Genomic DNA, 19,783 nt, shown 5'->3' on the forward strand with positions numbered 1-19,783 from the left:
TTATCAACTGGAGGGCTCAGAGGTCTGTCAGTGCTTTTTCAGAAAAGATGGCTAACAGAGGAGAGGATCCTCTCCCCAGGCTGGGCAGCTCCTTCAGCTGGGTGACCCAGTAGGAAGAGGTGCTGGAAGGCTGAGAGCCGCTTGTCTGCCTGCGAACATTTCCCCCTTGATGGTGAGACATCCATCTGGTGCTGCCATTCCTCACTTGAGTCAGAATTTGCTCCTCTCTGTCCTTCAAGTGTGAACTAAAGGTTAGTAAACTCACTGCTGGTACTGAAGCATCCAGCTTCATGGAGTGAGCGGCTCCTGAGCTCTGAGCATGTGCAGGATGCAGAAGGCCACTGTGGACTGCCTAGGACTGTCCTTCATAAGCTGTTATAGTAAATGTGCTTTGATAAAATGTCTGATTGTTTCTTTAATTCTCAAAATTTCTGGTTTTGTTTCAATTTCCATTCCTTGCTGAATTTGTCCTTTGTGGTTTCTCCTCCCATATGCTGTTTTCTTTAGGAACTACCTTCTCAAAGTCTCAAATAGAACCTCTTAATTCAAACACTAGATTATATGACTGTTCTTTGTGGTCAATCCTTTTCAAAAGCAAAATTCCAGAGCCCATAATATGGCTCAGTAAGTAAAGGCACTTGCTGCCCAGCCTGAGGACCCAAGTTCTTAACCCAGAACCCTCATGGTGGAAGGAGAGAACCAAATTACCTTCTTACCTTCACACGCCCACCATGGCTTCCATAAGCCCACAGAGACAGAGACAGATCATGTGTATACAAAATAAATAAAATGTAAATTTTTAAAATGTTGGTAGGGTTCTGAATTCGTTCACAGATCATTTCAGCTGAGTGGCTGTGGTGTCCATTCTAGGATAGGATAGGATAGAATACAATGACCTCACATTCTTTGTGTGCCTTGGTTGTGTGTAGTGTATCTGTTAGACTGGATATGTCTCCCAATTTTACATTGTTCCTTCATCATCCTCCATTGTGTGGCTGTTTGTTTCATTTTCTGTGAGTCCCCTTATGGGGCTCTTTGCCTCACTTTGTGTTTCCTGAAGCTGTTTGGGGAGGGGGCTACCGTGGTGCTTCCCCGGCTTACTGGCAGTGCTGGCTTCCTAGCTCTAAGAAACCTTTTAGTACACTTGTGTTTTTTTTTCTTTTTTTTTTTCTTTTTTTTTTTTCTTTTTTTTTTTTTTTTTTTGGAGCTGGGGACCGAACCCAGGGCCTTGCGCTTGCTAGGCAAGCGCTCTACCACTGAGCTAAATCCCCAACCCTAGTACACTTGTTTTTAAGAGTAGATTGTATCAGTATTTAAGTAATGGAATAAAGAAGCAATGCAGAAGGAAAGAAGACAGGATACAGTATGAGATGGGTGGGGTATGGGTTGGAAGTTTGAGAAGTAACAGTGAGACTATATTAGATGTTCAAACGTCAGGTTTTATGTAGAACACTTGGGGGCTGTCATGAATGCGACATAGAGGTTTAAAATACAGTAGGTTAACATTGTACAGAATTATAAATGCTAGTCAAATAGAAATTAAACTACTACAATGTTAGAAAAACATTTCACAAGACACAAGTGCAACACTTATATATTATATGCATGTTATATCTATATATAATGAAAAGAAATATACATGCAAATAACCAACAAATACCTTTTCATCCAGTACACACTCTAGGGTTTTTGTTTTTGTGTTTGTGTTTTTAGTATGAAGGAGAGTTTCCCAAGGCCACAGCTAGGTGAAGTTCAGAATAGAGACAGTTGACGCTGCCTTTTGTTGAGGCTGGGGGATGGCTTCCCATGCTTCACGTGGAACTATTGCGGGCAGGACTGCAGTCTGGTTACGTGGCTTGTGAATGTACACATACCCCATCAGCCAACTTACCTGTGGAACCCCAAGTACTCCATAGTAATGGAGGTAAATGTCAGCTCTAGAAAGAACATCTACCAAAGCCCCGTGGGTAACATTTCACTCATGACTTGAAGTGTCCCTCTGTAACAACAACATGGCTAAGAGGTCTCCTTTGAGCACTCTTTCAGCATCGTGCTGCCCGCTGTTTTAGATGATGCAGTCATACAGGAAAAAGAAATAACTACTCAGATAAGGAAGGAAGAGATAGCACTGTTGGCTCAAAGAGGATATGATGGTCTTTGTAGAGAATCCAACAGAACTAGCAAAGCCCTGGGATTAGTAATCAAATATAGGAAGGTCTCAGGATGCAAGATTCACATATAAAAGTCAGCTGCTTTCCTGGATACAGCAATGAGAAAATGGACTTTTAAATTTACAACATAATAACATTTACATAGCCATTCTCCAACATTAAATACTTAAGTACAAATATAAGAATATAAGAAAATATGGAGCAGGTTTATATGTGGGAAACCACAAAGCCAATGACAAAAAGCAAAGAAACTAGTCAGCCAAGGGAGAGGACAGCTGACCTCATCTGCCTCTGTCCCTGGGCCACAGGCCTGTGCTTACTGATGGCCAGTCTCCTAAGACTATTTCTCCAAAATCCTGTTGGGTTTTATAACTTTACCATTTACCTCATCTTGGTCAGAGTAGAAACCATGACTCTTATCTGTGTTCCACAAATGTGAATCTTCTCCTATTTTTTGTTTTTGTTTTGTTTTGAGACATGATCTCTGTACATAGCTCTGGATGTCCTGGAACTCAGTATGTAGTCCAGGCTGGCCTCAAACTCAGAAATCCACTGCTTCTGAGATGAAAGGGACCTGTCACCATGCCTGACCAAATGTGTGCTTCTATTTGGAAGTAAAGTAAGTGATTTTTGAAGCTCAACTGGTCTGCATGTATTTTAAATTAAATATGGTTGTGAATTCTCTCAACACTTTATTGGTAGAGTGGGTACGGTTTTACCAGCATGCCTTCACAGTGCTTTAAGAGATTTCAGAGAGGGGACTGAGGAAGTAAATCACTTCCCGAACCTATGTGAGTCTGACACAGTCACATGTTGCCTATGAAGACATGAGATGTGGAGACAGCTGAGTGGAGCTTACAGGCCAACTTGCTTGGTGTGGGCAGTGGTGAGCAACATGAGACCCTGTCCCAAACAAGATAGAAGGTCAGGACTCTCTGACCACCACTTAAAAAGAACCCTGAACAAAAAGGTAGCACATTAACCCTGGGCCATTGACACTGATAAATTCTTTCTCTACCAGAGAAATGAGCAATTGAAGCAACATTTAAGTAAATAAAGGCAGGTTTATTGGGAAACTGTTTTCAGGCCTGGTTTGCTGGTCTCAAAGAAGGAGGCCAGGGAAGATGCTGTGGGGAAGGAGACAGTGAGGAAGGGAAAGAAAAAGAAAGTGCACCTCAGACAGTTTGAGAGGAAACTGGGGGATTCTGGGGATTCTGGGGGATTCTGGGAGATCCTGGAAGCCAGGTCCACTTTGGTAGGTCAAATATTCACCCCTGGACCTGAAACCCAATGGGCACCTTTGTGAGAGGTCTTGAGACAGGTGAGGGGCCTGCTAGTGTTTGTTTTTTGTTTTTCTTTGTAAATGAGTTTTGTTGTGTGGGTTTTCTGTGGGGGATACCTGGCTCCCACTGCCATATCACTGTTCATCATCTAAGGAAGTCAGGACAGGAATTACAACAGGGCAGAAACCCTGAGGCAGGAGCTGCTGCACAGGTTTTCTTAGAAACTGCATAGGGAGAGGGGACCAGCACATTGGGCTTTGTTCTAGGAGTGACCTAGAGAAGCAGCCTCTGAAGGCAGAGGACTAAGTATGAGGGGGAAGTGCATGGCCAGTCACTACTGTGGGCACTGACAAGGGGGCCAATGAGAGACAGGGCAGCAGGCTCTACAAAAAGGCTGTCTGTAACAATGGTGGGCTTTCTCTTCTGTGGGTTTGGGTTTGGTTTGGTTTGGTTTGGTTTTTATCTGTTCAGGCCATGCTGAGGTGGACTGAGGAAACAATGGTTTCACATAGAAAGTGCTGCCTATAAAAGTAAGGTTTGTTTTGTTGTTGTTGCTTGTTTGGCTTTTGTTGAAAGAAAATACTGCTTTGTAAACTAGGCTGGTCTCAAATTTAGGATTCTCATGGCTCAGCTTCCTAAATTCTGAGGTATAGTTGTGCTCTGCCATGGGCAACTTCTAAGACTTGGTTTGAAATACTTAAATCTTAATTTTATATATAGAAATGAAATTTACAGTCAGCACTACCTTGAGAATAGAAAACATTCAAAATGTTTTAAGGCCAGTTTGCATGGTAAATTAGCTTTTAATTTTCAACCATTCTTACCAAAAGCATTTTAGACTTATTTCAGGGGGTTAAAATTCACTGTGAATTAGATTCAGAAAAACAGTAAAATCCTCAAAGGGTGATAAATATTTTGTCTTTTCAGATATTCTGTCTCCAGTATACTGAGTCTTCTCCTCTATGCTATTGGCAAGTTCTAGAGGTGTTTGCATAGCACAGACCAACCTTGCTTTAAATTCAACATTGTAATTCCAGATGTTTCCTAGAACCCCGAGACCTGCCCTGCTCCCTGTCTTGTCTAGATGGCCGCTCTCCGTCTTTCCCCATGCCTCACACCTCCCAGTGCTCTCCCTCCTTCTCTTATCCAGCCGATGCATTTTTCCTCCTATTTCTTAGAGAAAGCATCAAGAACCTCTGTTCTGGGCATCACGTGCCTGGAACACCAGCAAAGGCATCTCCTCCCGAGGTCTGAGTTAGTCTATGGCAGCTCTGTCACAGACCCCACACGCTGAGGGGCACCATTCCCTCACACTTGCCCTAGAGTTTGGAGGCCAGGACTCTTCTGATGGAACCTGCCTGGCTGGTAGAGCTTTCTGCCCACTGCATGCTTACCCCCATTCCTCCCGGGGAGATGGGTGGGGAAGGGAGAGAGGGGAAGAACGGTTAGATGTATTATCTGTTCTCCCCTTCCTTGTGGCCTCCGCCTAGTGCCTTTTTAAAGGCTCTGTCTCCAAATTACCTCTGAGCTTCAGCCTGTGCTGTGCTGGGACACAGTTCAGATATGCCTTCCCTCATCCACTGGATCAGTACTCCACTTACCTCTCCCTCCGCAGTGCTCGTCCCTCGTGTCTTTCTTTTTAAAATTCTGACAATTATTTCTATCCCACTGCAGTGCCTACTTCTGCGTTCTCTCGAGCTCCTCCTGACCTGCTTCCATCCCTTGCGTTATACCGACATTTTCTTTTTCCACATCAGCAGTGAGCACTGGGTGCCTGGTGTAGGTGAGCGTCTCTCAGTCCTCACTGGACATGACCTCCTGCAGCACTTGACAGCTAGACCTAGAGCTGGCCTCCATCCTCCACATGGCTTCCTGACTCCATGTTCTTCTAGTTACCTCTCCCTGTCCATGTCTTCCGTTTGCTTTCCCCCTCGTTGTCTTGCCTCTGGAAGTCTGCAGTGCCAGGGCTGAATATACTTACACCTCCTCCTTTTTGGTGTCTACTCAGTGTCTTGCAAGCTCACTCGGCAGCATGACTTCATACACTGTACATCTCGGGACGTTCTTGCTTTGTAATTGTAGCCTACACATCTACCACAAACTCAAGACTCAAACACCCAGTCACCTCAACCATGATGTCTAACACACATCTCTGAGAGTAATAGTTCCAAAATACTCATTTGATCTTCCTCCCAAAATCTATTCCACTCATGACTTTTTTATATCACGAGTAGTAACTTCATTTTCTACTTATTTAGGACAAAAATCTTATTTTTTTAACGTTTGTATATGAATGTTGGTACATACGGTGAGCTTACACCATGGTATGCATGTGTATGGAAGTATGTTGGTACATATGGTAGGCTTAGACCATGATATGCATGTGGACACCTTGTTTGAATCTGTTGTTGTTGTTGTTGTTGTTTTTGTCGTCGTCGTCGTCGTCGTCGTCGTCGTCGTCGTCGGTGTTGGTGTTGGTCACCGTGTACAAGGAGCTGGTTGGCTTACAGGATTCCAGGGCTTCTCCTGTCTCCCTTTCCTATCCCGATGTAGGGGTGCCCAATGTTTAGCTGCCACACACACCAACTTTATGTGGGGTCTGGGGCCTGAACTCAGGTCCTCACACTTGTACATCCAGTGTCTTCCCCAGCCCCAGAAGTCACTCTTGCCTCATCTCTTTACTTCAGTCAGTGCATCGTCAGTCCATTCTTCTCTCAGGCCTTTTGCGAAGTCCACCTGCGTCTCACCACCCCCCCCCCTTAGCATTATTTGCTGCAGCAGATAAATGGCCTCTTTGTTTGATGCTTGCCCCCAACAAAATCTCGAGTGATCTTATTACTACCTAAAATAAATGATATGTTCTCCTATACAGAAAACACTTCAGGAACGTCCCCTGTTACTCATATTAAAAACGAAGTTCTTTGCAATCACATGCAATACCTTAGGGACTGGTCATTTTCTCTCTCAGAGCTCAGCTCCGTCAGTGCTTACTGTTAGCTTACTGGCCCTGCAGTGGGCATTTGTAGTCTGTGCTCCCCCGACTCAGGGCCCTTGTACCCATGACTTCCTGAGCCTATCAGGAAGTGTTCAAGAACTTGTGTTTTTTACATTACAAACTTCCCTCTACCTTTCACACATCCCCCTTTTCCTTCCTTTATCTTTCTCATGGACAGTCAAACCATCACTTTTTAAAGAAGCAGAGAGAGATTCGTCTGTGCCTTATGCACTGTTGTAGCCCTAGACTGGATGGGTGACTTGGAGATCTGTCAGTGGAGGAGCGTGTCTAGTTTGTTCGGGTCAGCTGGCCACAGGTCCTACAGAGAACTGCAGCTAAGACACAGCCTGAAAAGGAAATTGGTCTTCACAGCACTGCAGTTAATTTTTAGGTTCTCTAGTGGGCAAATATTTTTAAAGCACTTAGAACAGTGCTTGGCACATGGCACGAGCTCTGTGTTTATTTTAAAAGCAACAAATACTTCATCAAGCATTTTGTGATAAGTAACATTAGCAGAATATGAACCAAAACCAATAAACCTCAAGAGGTTCAAAGTGGCCCTGATTCTGCAATGGAAAGTTGCTGTGTTAGTCACAGAGTGAGGATGAAACAAATAGCAGTAGTCACATGTTCTCGACACACTTGAAAAAAGTTAGAGTGTAAACCGGATGGGACTACAGATGTGGGGATGTGTGGAGTAAGCTGCAAAGAGTTGTTTTTAACTTGAACCCAAGAAACATGGTTTTGAAAGGATTTCTTCAAAAGTAAGGGGTAGGAGATTGCACAGGAAAAGGCTGGGTGCTGTCTATGTCTCCACTGTTAAGCAAGCACTTCTTTTTTTTTTTATTAACTTGAGTATTTCTTATATACATTTCGAGTGTTATTCCCTTTCCCGGTTTCTGGGCAAACATCCCCCCTCTCCCTCCCCCTCCCCTTCCTTATGGGTGTTCCCCTCCCCACCCTCCCCCCATTGCCGCCCTCCCCCCAACAGTCTAGTTCACTGGGGGTTCAGTCTTAGCAGGACCCAGGGCTTCCCCTTCCACTGGTGCTCTTACTAGGATATTCATTGCTACCTATGGGGTCAGAGTCCAGGGTCAGTCCATGTATCGTCTTTAGGTAGTGGCTTAGTCCCTGGAAGCTCTGGTTGCTTGGCATTGTTGTACATATGGGGTCTCGAGCCCCTTCAAGCTCTTCCAGTTCTTTCTCTGATTCCTTCAACGGGGGTCCTATTCTCAGTTCAGTGGTTTGCTGCTGGCATTCGCCTCTGTATTTAAGCAAGCACTTCTTAGCAAGCACTTCGGGAGGGATGGGAGCCAGCCCTCTAGGATCTCACAGGGATTTTCACATCAGCCTCAGTGCTGCGATTAGAAGAACCTGCTCTGACTGCTCCCTCATTCCGTTACGATAGCCAAATAGAGAAACCATTTGCTGATTGTAAACACAGGAGACAGCACTTGCCTAGCTACCTCCACGTCTTGAGGAAGTACCATCAGAGCTGAAAACTGAACGGTTGGTGATACAGCTCAGTGGTACAATATGATGTGATGTAATGTTTGTAATGTAAAACATGAAGCCCTAGAGTCATTTTGTGGGTTTGCTTGTTTTTAATGTAACATGATTTTCATTGTTTGAGAATTTTATGCATGTATATAATGTGTCATGACCAAGTCTACTTCTCATTTCCAACCCTGTAATGCTTCCTGTGTCTCCTACCACTGTTCCCTCCCATTTTTTTCTATTCTAATAGTGCTGCCAACGTGTGCCTGGGTTTAGGGTCATCACTGGAGCATGGAACCCATTCTATGGTCTCACTCCCCAAAGAAAACCGATTCTTCTCTTTATCGCCATCAGTTGCCAACAGTTCCTCAGCTAAGGGCGCAACTGCCCGATACCTCCCTCCCCCTCTGCCTGCTAGGATTTGTCTAGATTGATCTGGTGCAGATCTCGGGCCTGCTGGCAAGACACTGTGAGTTCACGCTTAACTGCCAGTTGTGTCCAGAGAACAGTTTCACTCTGGTCATCCACCTCTTCTGCCTTTACAGTCTTTCTGCACCTTCCTCCTGAATGAGCCCTAGGCCTTGGGACAAGGCACGTGGCATAGTCCCATTTAGAATCCCTGGGTTTGAACAAAAGCGTGAAAAAAAAAAAGAAAAGGCCATGGACTTATAGTTTGGGCTGAATGTTAAAATAGCTACAGAGTTTGACGTGTGTGTGTGTGTGTGTGTGTGTGTGTGCGCACGCGTAACAGATGTTAAGTTTCAGCTCAGTCATTTTTTGTGCTAGGAAAATGGTGTTAGGCGGGTTACTAACACTCTTCGTGCCTCAGTTTCCTCACTCATAAAATGGAAGTTCACAATGATGCTGTTTCAAAAACAAGAAAGAACCCATAGAAATTCCAGCTACGTTGCCAGTTGTTGCTAATCCCATAGAACATTAAAGTGTAAGTTTAAGAAACTCTAAGAGAAATCAATTCAAAGATATGGAAAATAGAAACAGTGAAAAGAGATGACAAAACAGAGGCAGGCAGATGGATGAGCAGACAAGAGTACTAGCTAAAGCCCTTTCCGAAAACTGAGGGCCTATGTGCTTGACTGGGAAAGGGCCCTGGATAGGACAAGTCACTGTAGCCTTTCTGAGCACCAAGGAAAGCGTGAAGATCCCAAGCACTCCCAGAGAGCAGGAATAGGGTCACATCTAAAAGACCAAGGCTTGAGTGGCAGGAGTACAATCACGTTCTAAGCAATGTGGACTTAATCTGGGAAGGCTACCCTAGTTCCAGGATAGAAAACTCTTTGATTTAGATATATTTGTCACTTCAAAAGATTGCTCTTGTGTGTTCAGCCAAATAGGGGCTCAACTCTGCTTAGTGGTTTGAACTTTTCACACCTGCATTTGTCTGAGAGCTTCTATTTTCTGTTTCAGCTAAGGTGAAAAGTATTCAATTTACCCCCTTCCTTCCCTTCCTCCTCTGCCAGTTCCCTGTCCCATTTGTCTCCCTTTCCCTTCCTGTTCTTCATTCTCCCTTCCTTTACCTTTGAGCCGTCACACTTGCTGTGTCTATTTCTGTCTCTCCTTCTCCCTTTTTCTTTCTATCCACAGAAGTCTTATGTTTGTCTAATAATTGGCAGGAGAGATCTTTTTTTCTTGCTTGCTTCTTCAGTGATGAATAGTTGGCATCAGATCAAAGACGAGCCCTGTGGTTTTCTGGCTGCCCAGAAGGGCGGCGCAGCTGGCAGTCATCCCAGCTGCCTGGTGATAGGCATGTGGAAGAGATACCAAGCTCACAGGTCACTGTGTGTGTTCATGTATGTGTGTTTTGCAGGCCAACAGCAGGCTGAAGCAGATCGAGAAAGAATACACTCAGAAGCTTGCCAAATCTTCCCAGGTAAGCATGAGCCAAAGACACAAAAGAAAACAATAAATCCAAAACAAAAATGCAGAAATGAAACCAACAAACACAACAAAACCTTTATACTTCAGAATTAAATTGAATTCTTGTCAGTTTTTCATGGGTGAGTATGCTATTTTTATGGGTATATAAAATGTTTTTAATATTTTAATCTTATTAAATTAGGAACAATCATGGATATTGAACCATTTGAATCAACATACTACAGACACACACCTTCAGGTTCACACACACACACACACACAGACACACACACACACACACACACACACACACACACACACAGATGTTGTAAAACTAGCTAGCACACCTGAACAAGCCCAGGCCAAAAATATTTCACACGGGCAGGAGATACACACCTACATCTGTGACGTAAGCAGGTTGATAACATCTGTACTTTCCTTTCTTTTTTTTTCAATATTCTAACTCGTTGCACCCCTGAGCTAGCTTGTTGACTAGTTCAAAATGACATCCAACTCTAGGTTAAGTCATAAGCTCAGAGGCTGGCTTCTTCTGGTGGGTGGGAAAGACACTGGTTTGTTCCCTCCAGCAGTCTTCCTACAAGGGAGACCAGCAGTTCACATCAACCTCTGCTCGAGAGTGGATGCCTGCAGGTACTTTTGCTGCTCGAGTTGATCCATTTCCCATAGCTTTGGTTAGGGAATGTCAACCTCTGGAGTTCTGCGAGTTCTCCTAGAAGTAACCAGTGGTTACGTTCATTCGGTAAATGAGTAACTAAGCCATTTAGTTTTACAGTTTTCCTGTCTAATGAGTTTAAGATGGCTTTAGTGTCATTGCCTGTATGCAGTGGCTTCTAAAGTGAAACTCAGGAGACATTTTCTGAGTGCCTCACAATAGGAGCAACAAAACAAATGGTTGCAGGACCCAACAGTCCGGACACAAACCCTGTGACTTACTCACTCTTCCTTACTGGCTCCGTTTTTCCAGTTGAGAAAACAGAGTTAAGGGCAGAGGATGCAGCCAGCAGTAGAGAGTAGAAAACGGAGGTCAGAGAGATGAGCTCATCGGAGTTAGCAAGTGACTAAGCCAGGACTCAGCCTGGATCTGACTTCAAAGCGGCAGACTTGACCTTTGACACAGCAGTCTGCCCCAGTGCTTCACCTTCCTAATTCAGCAAAACTTTGGATGTAGTTATCAGGAAATGTCCATTCTGTAATTATTTCCAAAATGGGCATGTTATATAATTCTCATGCCACTAAGAAAACCAAAAGTCTTCAATTGAATAGTCATAGGTGTTTATATGAAAGATGATGATGGCATGGCTGCCATTATTCCACCTCTTCAGGATGAAATGCCCTTGTCAATCTGCTGAGATTGATGCTTACAACCAGCTGAGAGAAGTGTTAGCGCTCCCGAATTAAAGGTTAAACAGAAACATGAAAAATTGCGACTTACTTTGCTTTATTTGAAATGGGGGATACAGAGAGCGAAGTTGGAAGTTGGCTAATAAAATGCTTAACTTACAAGGGTGTAAACAGAAACTTTAAGCTGAGCTACCGGAATGTGTGCAGAAGTCTGATTAGGTGACATTAAAGCAAATTAAATGTTAGCATATAGGAAAGCCTGGGTGTGGAATCCACAGGCTGGATTGGAAGACTAGACAGTTATGACACTTGTGTGTGCTTGAGAGAGTTTACCGGCCACCTTTGGAATTCAGTTTCCTCATTAGTCAAGGGAAGATTATCACCTACCCCTTACGACAGTTTTAACTAGTAAGTAAAACTAATAGCCAAGCAGTGTCTTGTATGTACTAAAACATTCAATAACCATTAGTAACCTTAGTTGTGTGGATATTGCAGTAGGAAAAGGAAGAAGTCAAGGAGAAGGTCTAGAGGAAAGTGGAAATTTTTTCATCAGATACCATGCTCTGAGGTGTTTATAGACTGATGAAATTTCTCTGCAAAAGTTGGAAATGTACAAGTGTGCTACTTTTCTTCAAGACATTAAGGGAGAGGCCGTGGGAAACAACCTGTAACTATCATGCACTGTAATCATTTCATAAACTAAAGATCGATTGATGGCAGAAACACACACTGAAGGAACGTCAGCTGGAAGATAGCCTTATTCTGATAACTGTGCTCGTCTCTGCCCATCTCTGATACAGTGAGTATTTATAGCCTTGAACTGGCATTTGAAAGCATTAGGCTACAGTGCCAGTCACTGCTGAGAGACAGATTATGTTTAAATGAACATTTTTTAAAAACACAGAAGCATGGGCTGTTTGTGCCTTCAGATGCCAGTTTGTTGGAATCTGCTGCTTATCTCTTCAAGCTCCTGAGTGCCAGAAGCAAAGCTGCTTCAGTGTGTTTATTGGGATTTAAAATCTCTCTCTTGAGAGCAGTGCTAATGCGAATACATTACTGATGGGCCCATTGGCACTCAAGAGAACAGCAGTTTAAATTTAGAAAATATTTGAAATCTTTTCCTCCTGTAAAGGAAGTTACTTGATCATTGAGATTGTAGCAAGCTTTGGACCTAGTAGAAAACGTGCACTTAACCCCAGCACACTCAGAGGCTGTGCCCCTCAGGAACCACACAGCAGTCATCATAGGAACAAGGGGGCATCATCTCTGGCAGGGTATTTCTCTCCGTCACATATTAGACAGAGACCTTGCTTTCTCAGTCTTCTCAGTTCAGTTCCCTACTCTTCAATTTCCAAACCAAGGTCTTAGTTTCCAAAAGTATTCATAGCTGAAGAGGACCCGCTGCCAGTTGAAGCCGCCCACTGCCGATCAGCCCTCATCACTCCCCTGGCTTGCTTCCCTCCACAGTGCAGATTAATGCCCCAGCTGTGGCCAGGGGCCATGCCAGGAAGTCGAGGGTTGTCGAGGGTCTCTGCCTTCCTGCATTTTGTGAGGAGCCCCAGTTCCCTCTGTCTTTTTGGTTTATGTTGGCTATTGAACTTAGAGAAAGAGTTTCAAACTGTACCAAAATCTGGAAAAACGGTAGAATGATGTAGCCTTTAGATAAGATCCTAATATCTGTGTAAAGTTTCATTGCTTAACCATTATTAGCAACTATTATTGCTGTCATGGGTCAGGCTGCTTATAGCACCCTCCTGAAATAACCCTGTCGCTTGCCAGAGTGTTAATTTCCCATATCTACATGAAAAAGTCGTAATCCACTCCTTACTCTGAAGTGGATACAGGTTGAACATTTAGTGACATTTTGTGTTCTTTATGATTCTATCCAAAATGGACACTCCCAATTATGATTATTTATAATAAATTCTTTTTTTCAGAAATTTTTTACTATTATTTATGGACTGGCTAGACTGTGTCCATAGTTTTCCAGGCGATGATCGTTTCTTATTTACCGTTATAATCACTACTTAAATACTTAGTGTTAATGATCTAGCAATGAGCTAAGGTGAGGACACATGTTTTCATACACTCTTAAGTCTACAGTGAGTAGATGTGGCTGTTGTGTTCCTTGGCTACACTATGCTTGTTAACCCAGTGTTCTGATTACCTCTTACTCTGAAGTATTAAATCCTTTTGGTGCCAGTCATTCTACCCACGTGTCTGACCACAGTGTTTCACTCCAGTGTCCTGACATTTTCTTATGCTACCTTTATGAGCTTTGAAAATAGCTTTCCAAATATAATCCCATTTTCCCCACACAAGTCTTTATTTCCCTCCCCTCCCCACTAAAGAATGTAAAAGCAAGTGTGCCTTCCTTGGAACATTGCGTTCCATTGGAACATCCCAAACCTACACTCATTTCTTTTTGTATGCGTTGCCCAGAATCTTCTTTTTTTTTTTTTTCCGGAGCTGGGGACCGAACCCAGGGCCTTGCGCTTGCTAGGCAAGCGCTCTACCACTAAGCTAAATCCCCAACCCCCAGAATCTTTTAAAAATTAGGAATATCTTGGTCTTGACCCCTTAAAATCATCTGAAATATCCCAAATATTTTTGTTCTCATCCTCAGCTACTAATCTCAACCCAACTTTTTTTTTTTTTGAGGCAACATCTCGTGTCCACGTTAACTTCAAATTCAACCTGTAGCTGACACTGTCCCTGCACTCCTGATCCTCATGCCTCTGCTCGCACTACTGATTTGCTCAACGCTAGTATTTTAAATGTATTTTGTACTTTAAACGTAGACTACATGTTGTGGTAGATACACAAATCTATACATGTGATAAACTTGCATAGAACTAAACACACACTACAGAGTTAAACTCCCACTTCTATGAAAGTGTGACTTGCTCAACTCGAGACATTGGAATCTTAGGTTGTTCACTGTTTGGCTCCGTGTTCGCTCCGTGTTCCTATAAAATATCAATTTTCAATTTCATGGTAGGTTGAAGAACTCCGGCTTTCTCATCCCTAGGTCCCCACCTATAACGAGGAGCTGACCCTGTGCGCCTCCCTCAGTGTTAACGTTTGCTCTGTCAACGTCACCACTTCATGGAAGTGCTGTGAGGTCATCGAACAGACGCAACATTTAAGCAAATTTCTCAAAATAGATGAACACTATTGTGAAGTAAATCCCTCCACCCACCGCAGAGGAACATTAATATTCTCATACTGCTCCTAGGAATTTTATCCTTTCAAAGCAATCTTAATGTTTGATTACATTTTAAACTTTGTTACAGCAAATTTGTACATTAAGCATGAACAATGTTATTTACATCCATTGTAACAACTAATATTTCTTAAGAACCTAGATTTTATGGACTTTCATATAGTTGGGGGGTTTTTTGGGGGTTTTTTTTTGTTTTTTTGTTTGTTTGTTTATTTGTTTGTTTTGCCTTTTGATGCTGTGCTCCTGTTTTGTGGAAAACTGAAATCAAGAAAGATAACTCAGCCCAATATTTCTCCCCAAGTACATTCCCTCTCAGAGCAGTATTGTGAGCTCTGATACAGCTTCTCTTATTCCCTCACTCTCGAAATGGAAAGGAAGCATCCCAGAGTGTCCAGTGTCTCCTCATGAGGTGCTCATTTGAGAAGCTGGAGGGAACTAACACTTAGGAAAGTGTGGAGAAAGCTGCAGACTCTGGGAAAGGGCACTGTTTGAGCCAGAGTAAACTTCGTGCTTGTGCATAGTTAAGAAGGAGACAACCGATTTGGAAGTATGAACTTCTCTTTGATGCCAAAGTTTTGTTAAAACTGAAACTGGCTCACTGGAGGATGAAGCTGACCCTGGGCTTCAGCTCTTACCTAGCTCCATAGCTGGAAACCATCTTCAACAGGGTAAGGTATCTGACCTCACTTTGTACCTGCTTCATCATTTTAAAAAGAATAAACTATTCTTATCTCACAGTAGCAAATAATATAAAATCTTTAAATTTCAACACAATCCATAAACATTAGTTAATACCCAAAGCTTACTGAGTGGAATTAGGTGACCATGAAGAGTGAACTTAACTCAGCTTGCTAGGAGTTTGGTGGTGGTGGTGAGTAGGAGGTGGGGGGGTTAGGAGTTGGTGGTGGTGGGTAGGAGGTGGGGGTGGTGGGTAGGAGGTGGTGGTGGGGTGAGTAGGAGGTGGTGGGGGTGGGTAGGAGGGGGTAGGAGGTGGTGGTGGTGGGTAGGAGGTGGTGGGGGTGGGTAGGAGGTGGTGGGGGTAGGAGTTGGGGGGCTAGGAGGTGGTGGTGGTGGGTAGGAGGTGGGGTGGTGGGTAGGAGGTGGTGGTGGGGTGAGTAGGAGGTGGTGGTGGGTAGGAGGTGGTGGTGGGGTGAGTAGGAGGTGGTGGTGGGTAGGAGGTGGTGGGGTGGGTAGGAGGGGGTAGGAGGTGGTGGGGGTGGGTAGGAGGTGGTGGTGGGTAGGAGGTGGTGGTGGGTAGGAGGTGGTGGGGGTGGGTAGGAGGGGGTAGGAGGTGGTGGTGGTGGGTAGGAGGTGGTGGTGGGTAGGAGGTGGTGAGTAGGAGGTGGGAGGTGATGGGTAGGAGGTGGTGGTGGGGTGAGTAGGAGGTGGTGGTGGGTAGGAGGTGGTGGGGGTGGGTAGGAGGTAGGGGGGTAGGAGTTGGGGGGGTAGGAGGTGGTGGTGGGTAGGAGGTGGTGGGGTGAGTAGGAGGTGGTGGTGGGTAGGAGGTGGTGGGGGTGGGTAGGAGGTGGTGGTGGGTAGGAGGTGGTGGTGGGTAGGAGGTGGTGGGGGTGGGTAGGAGGGGGTAGGTGGTGGTGGTGGGTAGGAGGTGGTGGTGGGTAGGAGGTGGTGGGTAGGAGGTGGGAGGTGATGGGTAGGAGGTGGTGGGGGGTGGCGAGTGGTGGTGATGGGGGCTGAGGGAGTGATAGGTGGTAGTGGTACAAAGTCTTACAAAAGTCAGAGCAGCCTTTCTCACTCTTAAGTTTATTTCTTAGTAAAATACAATCTGATGCTTTTCATTTTTTTGAGATCACAGATGTTCTTTCTTCTGATGAGTAAATATTGTGGAATGTTAGAATGGAAATGTCTTCCAAATATATTTGGTTCAGCAGTTGCTCACCATTCACAGTTTTATTGGAGTCTCTTCTTGTGTGGAATTTGTGCATTATCCTGAGTGATATGTTAATTGAAAATGTTCAGTTTGTGGACTAGAGGTTTGCCAAATTCATTCTTTTGTTAAGCATAAATACATATAAAATAGACGCCCCTCGCTAAAGAATTTGAAGTTACAGCATGCTGTTTTCATTTTAGATCATAGCAGAACTTCAGACAACCATTTCCTCTCTGAAAGAGGAGAGCAGTCGGCAGCAGCTTGCTGCAGAAAGGCGGCTCCAGGATGTTATACAAAAGTTTGAAGATGAGAAGCAGCAGCTGATTAGAGATAATGACCAAGCAATCAAGGTAATCTGAAGACTGCAGCAACCGGGGTACCAGCTGCTTTAATGTAATTAAAAGGAGGCTGAAGTCCCAGCAGCGGGCAGATGGACGCAGGTATTTGGCTTGCTCACACAGCCTGCAGTAATTCCATTCACTGGACTCTCTACCTTTGATGTAGCCGGTGACTCAGGCTGACTTCCCTCCAAGAGATCACATGCCAGCATAAAAAGTCAGTTTTGGCAAGCCCTACCCATTCATATTGAACAAATATTTGAAAAATACCTCGTCTTTCTCTTGAGAACTACTTTGGAATTGTCTCTTGAAATTAGGATGAGTGTTTAGCCCAGTGCTGCTGCCTAGCACATCCAGAAATCAGGTCCCATTTACACTCCACTCTTTGCCCACATCCTTTCATCATGCATCAGACCATGAGCAATAGTATCTATCCAGAACTGGAATGCCAGCCATCTGATGTGCTCTGACATAGCGCAGTCTGACTGTTGCTGCTGAGAACTTTGGCTGTTTCTAAATGGCTTCAGAGAACCAGTCACACCTTAGTAGCAACAGAGAGCTCACTGGACCTGAGCTGCTGGGTTAGAGGCAGGTAAAGCTCAAAGTAGCTTTGTCCTTGGCTTCCTAGCAGCGGACGCTATTGTAAGTGTCTGCATCATGCTGCGCTTCATCTGTGAGGAGCAGCATCTGGAAACCTTTATAAATAAGGCTGAAAGGAGAACAAAATTGTTTTAAAGGATGCCCAGCAAAAGGTTATTTTTCACTGCCTTTGCTATAACAATACTTAAAGCATGTAGAGTAAGCATCGAGAGCAGGGAAAAATGTGCTGTGTGTGTGTATGTGTGTGTGTGTGTGTGTGTGTGTGTGTGTGTCTGTGTGTGTGTCTGTGTGTGTGTCTGTGTGTGTGTCTGTGTGTCTGTGTGTGGTGTGTGGTGTGTGTGGGTGGGGTGTGTGTGTGTGTGTGTGTGTGTGTGTGTGTGTGTGTATAACTTAAGCCTAGATGGTACTGAATTTATTTCTACTTGTAACCCTCCATGGGTTATGAGACAAAAAAAGAAAGAAAGAAAAGCCCATTTCCTTTCATGCTCTGGCTGGTGAGTGTCCACCTTCCTTTGGCCTCTGGCCTTTGAGAGCGTCCGTCTGCCAGCCCCTTCACTGGATACCCACTTCTCACCGCAGTCTGTGCACTAGCCTGGTTCTGTCTCCTGTCTCTGCAGCACGACCTAGCTGTAGAGTTTGTTTAAACTGTTTCAGTTACATAAAAGTTTCCTTTTAAGTGGGTTTCTCTTCCGCTTATATCCAAATAACCAAGTGGTTGGTAATTTTCAATTTTCAAATAAACAAGTGGATCCCATTTATAAGCAGGAGAAGGCATGAGTTAGGTTACCCCAGCAACCATCCTAGCATTGTTTTTAGAGAATTAAAGATACCTTGAAAGAATTGTAAATAGGACAATTACCCATTTTTAAATATTTATTCTTATAGTTTTAATCCACTTGCATGATAAAAGGGAAAAGCCTTTTAATCATAACTTCAGACCCATCCCAAATCACAGACTGAACTTAAAAATGGCAGTCAATATGTATATAATGTGCATAAAACATATGTAGCTTTTTCCCCTGACAATACCAAATTACAGTTACAATACAGTTAAAAAGCCAAGTGTGGTGGCACATTACTGTAATCTAAGCACTTTGCTAAGGCAGAGGGAATCATGAGTTCAAGGCCAGCCTGAGCTTTATAGCAAAATCTTGTCTGGGGAAAAAAAAGAAAATGGGGAATTAAAGAAAAATGAAAATGCAACAGTAGTGGAAATACAATTCAGTTTGGGATCTGTTACTTAGTATGTAAAGAAAACATTGTTAACCTACCTCCATCAGCATCGCTATAATTGATTTATTGGCAGTCGTTTCTTTGACCCTCCCCCCCACACACACACACGGAATAATAGGATATTAATTTAAGTGGCACTGTGTTCTGGCTTCTCTAACAAACATTTTCATTTATTTTTGTTCCATTACATCACTTAGCCCTTAAAATTTGTTTTGCCTAATTCATACTTTTTATCATCTGTAACTTTTGGAAACTAATCACATGAAACAACAAAATTAGCAAATGTCTTGACATCTATACATATAGCCCAAATTAACTCTTATTTGTCTATTCATGTCCTCCTTAATTCTCAAAAAATACAGAGGGGAAGGTACATCCAAAGACAGGCCTGCAGGCTATTGACAAGGAACAATCCCTTTGATTTTCCACCGACCTTACCCCAGTTCCATGTCCAGCACTTAGCTCGTGGTCATAGACATTTCCAGGAGACTTCTCTCTCCCTCACTGAGCTTCCAGCTCTCAGGCAGCCTGCCTGTGTCTCTGAGAGAGGAGGCAGCACCTGGGAGGCCAGGCTGAGGGCATTGCCGTGCTCTGCCTCACCCCAGCTTCTGGAGGCCTCTCCTCTGTCTCCCTCTTGTCCATCAAAGCTTCTGCTCCTGAATGGATTTTGGAGCAAGAGTAAGCACCATTCCTTTCAACTTAGTCTGAGCTTGCTGGATGTGCGGAGGAGTCTTGGTCACCTCAACACTTATGGCAGCCCCTGTGGGTTTCCCCAGTTCATCTCCCATCCATGCCCTCTGGTCCTCCAGTCCTCCAGCAGCTCCAGGGCCTTGTGCCTTTTCAGCTTCCTTCTCTGCCTCACCCCTTGCTCACACTTTAGTTTCCCCAACTGTTAAGGGAATCTTTTTAAGAAATGGATTTACTGGTCATAACTTTGGGGAGGCAAAGATGAGATTGGATAACCAGACCAACACCAAACTGGTTGACAACTGGTGTGCAAGGTTCAAGACGCGGTCTGATTTCCTAGAGAGCCTAAGCTGTTTTCCACTGTTCTGCCTTCCCTTGGTGTCCTTACGCCAAATCTCCGAAAAAGAATGACGTAACCAAATGCCAGGTGGGGATCCTTACTCCACTCTTCTGTCTGTCTGGATGACGGAACACATCTAAGCATTTTACATTCTAATTACACTTAGGGCTCTATACATCCAGTTGCAGATACAGGGACATCTGTAGATAATTACAGAGAGGTGGAGTCACCATGAGACTCAATTTTCTGGAAGCCAATACGTCTGTCTGAAGAAGCAGTTAGCAATGG

General features: G+C 44.0%; 1 protein-coding gene across 10 annotated transcripts in view; it reads left to right on the plus strand.

Annotated features, from left to right (window-relative positions):
- The window catches only part of Cep112 (centrosomal protein 112), a 467,050-nt gene that overhangs the window by 356,003 nt on the left and 91,264 nt on the right, over positions 1–19,783 (plus strand). For 8 of the 10 annotated variants that reach the window (XM_039085650.2, XM_039085647.2, XM_039085646.2 and 5 more), the window contains 2 exons: positions 9,772–9,834; positions 16,498–16,647. In XM_039085650.2, the coding sequence (XP_038941578.1) occupies positions 9,772–9,834; positions 16,498–16,647 (213 nt within the window). Of the gene's footprint in view, positions 1–9,771; positions 9,835–16,497; positions 16,738–19,783 lie in introns of all 10 variants that reach the window. The other 2 variants (XR_005489758.2, XM_063268762.1) reach the window with 2 other exon arrangements.

Source organism: Rattus norvegicus, chromosome 10 (assembly GCF_036323735.1).
Source record: "Rattus norvegicus strain BN/NHsdMcwi chromosome 10, GRCr8, whole genome shotgun sequence".
Classification (NCBI taxonomy): domain Eukaryota; kingdom Metazoa; phylum Chordata; class Mammalia; order Rodentia; family Muridae; genus Rattus; species Rattus norvegicus.